Below are 3718 nucleotides of genomic sequence, written 5' to 3'. Positions count from 1 at the left end.
CTTAATGTTACCAGGTGTCATGTTTAAAAATAATGAATGTGAAGCATGTATCTTGGGCAAACATTGTAAGACAGTCTTTAAAAATTCAACTACTATATATGAGAAATGCTTTGATCTTGTGCATTCTGATGCTTGGACTGCTCCTTGCTTGTCTAGGGAAAATTATAAGTACTTTGTAACATTCATTGATGAAAAATCCAAATACACCTGGATAACTCTCATTAAAACTAAGGATAGAGTTTTTGAAGCATTTAAAAACTTTCAAGCTTATGTGTCTAACCATTATAATGCCAAGCTTAAGATTTTCAGATCAGATAATGGTGGGGAATACACAAGCAATGCCTTCAAGCAACATCTAGCCTTACGCGGAATCCTTCATCAAACTAGCTGTCCTTACACTCCACAACAAAATGGTGTTGCTGAGAGAAAGAACAGACATCTGATGGAGGTTCCAAGATCAATGATGTTTCGAACCAATGTCCCAAAGAGATTTTGGAGTGATGCTGTGATCTCAGCCTGCTACTTGATCAACCGAATCCCTACAAGAGTCTTGGAAGATCAATCACCATTTGAAGTGCATAATAAGATCAAGCCATCTCTAAGCCATTTGAGAGTGTTCGAAAGCCTATGTTATGTGCTGATTCCGGGAGAAATGAGGAACAAGTTGGAACCTAAGAGTACTAAAGCCATGTTTGTGGGGTACTCAACAACACAAAGAGGATACAAATGTTTTGGTCCGCAAACAAGAAGGCTCCTAGTTTCATGGGACGTAAAGTTCATAGAAACTAACGGTTACTATGAAGAAAGGAGCTGGGAAGATCTGAAAGATCTAGCTCAACCATCTGATAAGGCCGCGAGTCTTAGGATGATCTTGGATGGTCTCGGGATCAATACAACCCAGGATCCAAAAGGGCGAGAAGCACCAGTTCAAAATGAAGCTGAAGACACATCCCATGCTGATCATGAAGGGGGAAACAAGTCTGATACAGCTCATGAGAATGAAGGGAGCTCAAGTCCTGATCAACAAGTGATGCACAATGGAGATGCAACTGAAGAAAGAAGAGATCAGATGGAGGTACAACCTGAAGAAGGGGAAGAGGTACTGAATGAAGCGGCTATAGAACCTGAGGTGATCAGTGAGCCACTTATGGAGACAGTGCCATTAAGAAGAAGTACGAGAGTGAGGAAGGATCCATCTAACTGGGCCAATACCAGAGTCTACTACAATGGTCAAGCCGTTGCACATCCCAGTCAAGCTGTCTGTTCATTTGCCAAGTTCCCAAACGAGCATTGTGCTTTTACGATGAGTTTAGATACAAGCTACATACCAAGGACCTATGAGGAGGCAATGAAAGATAAAGAGTGGAGAGACTCAGTTGCGGATGAGGCTGATGCTATGATTAAGAATGGAACCTGGTATGAGAGTGAGCTGCCTAAAGGGAAGAAGGCAGTATCATGTAAATGGATATTTACAATCAAGTATCTACCTGATGGAACAATTGATAGGAAGAAGACAAGACTTGTGGCTAGAGGGTTTACTCAAACCTATGGGGAAGATTACATTGATACTTTTACACCAGTGGCTAAGCTTCACACCATCGAGATCATTTTGTCCATTGCCACCAACCTTGGATGGGACTTATGGCAATAAGTCCAAGAGGGACTTAGACTGATCTGTAGAGGACATTGGAGGAGTCTAGGAGGAAATGCCGATGGTGCAAAGTTAGGGTCGTCCGTACGGACGGCCGTACGGACTGTACGGACCGGTACAGATGAGGACGACCCGAAACACTTTATCTCGACCATTTGGAGTCATTTGGTGTTTGTGCAATAATAGGGCACAAGTGTACGGTTCCTCTAATGTCTGTACACCCCCTGGAGCATGTACAAGGTCCGGGCTTAGCAAGGGTATCAAAAGAGCATCAAGAAGATGCTGTGTGCAAGAAGGAGTCAAAGGGAGCTGTCTTGGACATATCTGAACGTGATAGTGATATGTGTGGTCCAATGACAGGCTGTCCTTGGCTGTAAAGGAAGAAGCAAGTTGGACTATGAACCTGGACTGATCAATGGACAGATTCAGGTGTAATGTTGGTGCATTCATAGCCAAGTATTCTCTCCTCCAATCAGGCTCCACTACTCAGATTGCTAAAGCTCCCAAGACCAATCCTAGACGTCCATTTCAAACCAGACAATCCCCACTGTCCATCTCTTATCCTTAGATTAGGGTTTATGAGTTACAACTTGTATTTTCCTATAAAAAGACCCTTAAGGGGAGTTTGTAACTCTCTAAGAGAGTAAGGGGGATTTCCCCTTCTCCTTCATAGTCTTTGGTTACTTTGAATCTCTCAATCTCTATTCTCTGGTTACTTAATCTCTCAGTCTCTCTAATCTCTCAATCTCTCACTCAAAGCCTCTTAATCTCACGCCATTCTTATTCTTCCATCAGTCTCTCTTTTATTCTCTTCCATTGTTGACACAAGACTCAGTCCCAACCGGTGGAGGTTGTTTCACCACACCCACACACAGCCTGTGCTTTGAAAACCTCACATGAAGTCTCAAAGGAAATATACACTTGATCTTTTGAAAGATGCAGGAAAACTTGGAGGACAAATGGCCAAGATGCCAATGGAGGATAGGTACAAAGTACCAAGAGAGGGAGAGCTTGAAGACAGCAAGCTGTTTCATGATCCTAAGCTTTATAGAAAGCTAGTGGGTAAGCTAATCTATCTAACAATCACACGGCCTGATATCTGCTTTGCTGTGAATCAGGTGAGTCAACACATGCAAGCTCCAAAAGATCATCATTGGAGGATGGTGGATAGAGTACTAAGCTACCTCAACGGATCACCAGGCCAAGGAGTATGGATGGGATGCAATGGGAGCACAGAAGTGGTTGGCTACTGTGATGCAGATTGGGCTAGAGATAGAGCTGACAGAAGATCTACAACCGGCTACTGCACTTTCATTGGAGGGAACCTCGTGACTTGGAAGAGCAAGAAGCAAAAGGTGGTCCCTTGCTCTAGTGCAGAAGCTGAGTATAGAGCCATGTTGAAGCTCACCAACGAGTGAGTATGGATCAAGGGGATCTTGAAGCACATTGAGATTGGCAAGCTACACCAACGACAATGCATTGTGATAACCAAGCAGCAATTCACATTGCCTCCAACTCAGTCTTCCATGAGAGAACCAAGCACATTGAGGTGGATTGTCACAAGGTGAGGCAGATGATAGTCTTGGGGGTGATCTTGCCATGCTACACAAGGAGTGAAGATCAGTTGGCTGATGTGTTTACTAAAGCCGCAAGGATGAAGACAATGGAGTCCATTTACATCAGATTGGGACTCATTGATGTTTCAGCCAAGAGTTGATCCCCTTTTGTTGAGATGAGAGAATAAAGATTTGATATATTGAGAGAGGAAGAGATTTGGAGCATAGTAACCAGGGTAACTCGGATGGCAAGGAGGAGTTACCTTAGGTTGTCTACACTTGATTTGAGTATAGGAAGGGATAAGAGAGGAGACTTGGACAGGCTGTCACTGGCTGGAAAGGAGAAGAGTGCTTTAGCACTATTAGAAGCATGTGAGCAATCTCAGCCATGGGATTTACAGCCTGGTCTTTGACTACACATGCTTATCTTATCCCCTTTGATTGATTTCGAAAATGCTTCTTCATTTTGTATATATCTGATGTAAACTCTCTCATAATTAATCTAATGGAG

The 3718-nt window shown here is 43.1% G+C and overlaps 1 protein-coding gene across 1 annotated transcript; it reads left to right on the top strand.

Moving 5' to 3' along the window:
* The first annotated feature begins 2610 nt into the window (after positions 1-2610).
* LOC106320724 (uncharacterized mitochondrial protein AtMg00810-like) lies at positions 2611-3069 on the top strand. The gene has a single exon (XM_013759091.1). It carries the CDS (start codon positions 2611-2613, stop codon positions 3067-3069), a length of 459 nt encoding a protein of 152 aa, XP_013614545.1.
* Positions 3070-3718: the final 649 nt, after the last annotated feature.

Source organism: Brassica oleracea, unplaced genomic scaffold, assembly GCF_000695525.1.
Source record: "Brassica oleracea var. oleracea cultivar TO1000 unplaced genomic scaffold, BOL UnpScaffold01037, whole genome shotgun sequence".
Taxonomy (NCBI): domain Eukaryota; kingdom Viridiplantae; phylum Streptophyta; class Magnoliopsida; order Brassicales; family Brassicaceae; genus Brassica; species Brassica oleracea.
This window is presented reverse-complemented; position numbering and strand designations above follow the sequence as displayed.

Coding starts and splice junctions, on each gene's coding strand:
- LOC106320724 (XM_013759091.1), top strand. CDS start 2,611: ATGGCCAAGATGCCAATGGAGGATAGGTACAAAGTACCAAGAGAGGGA.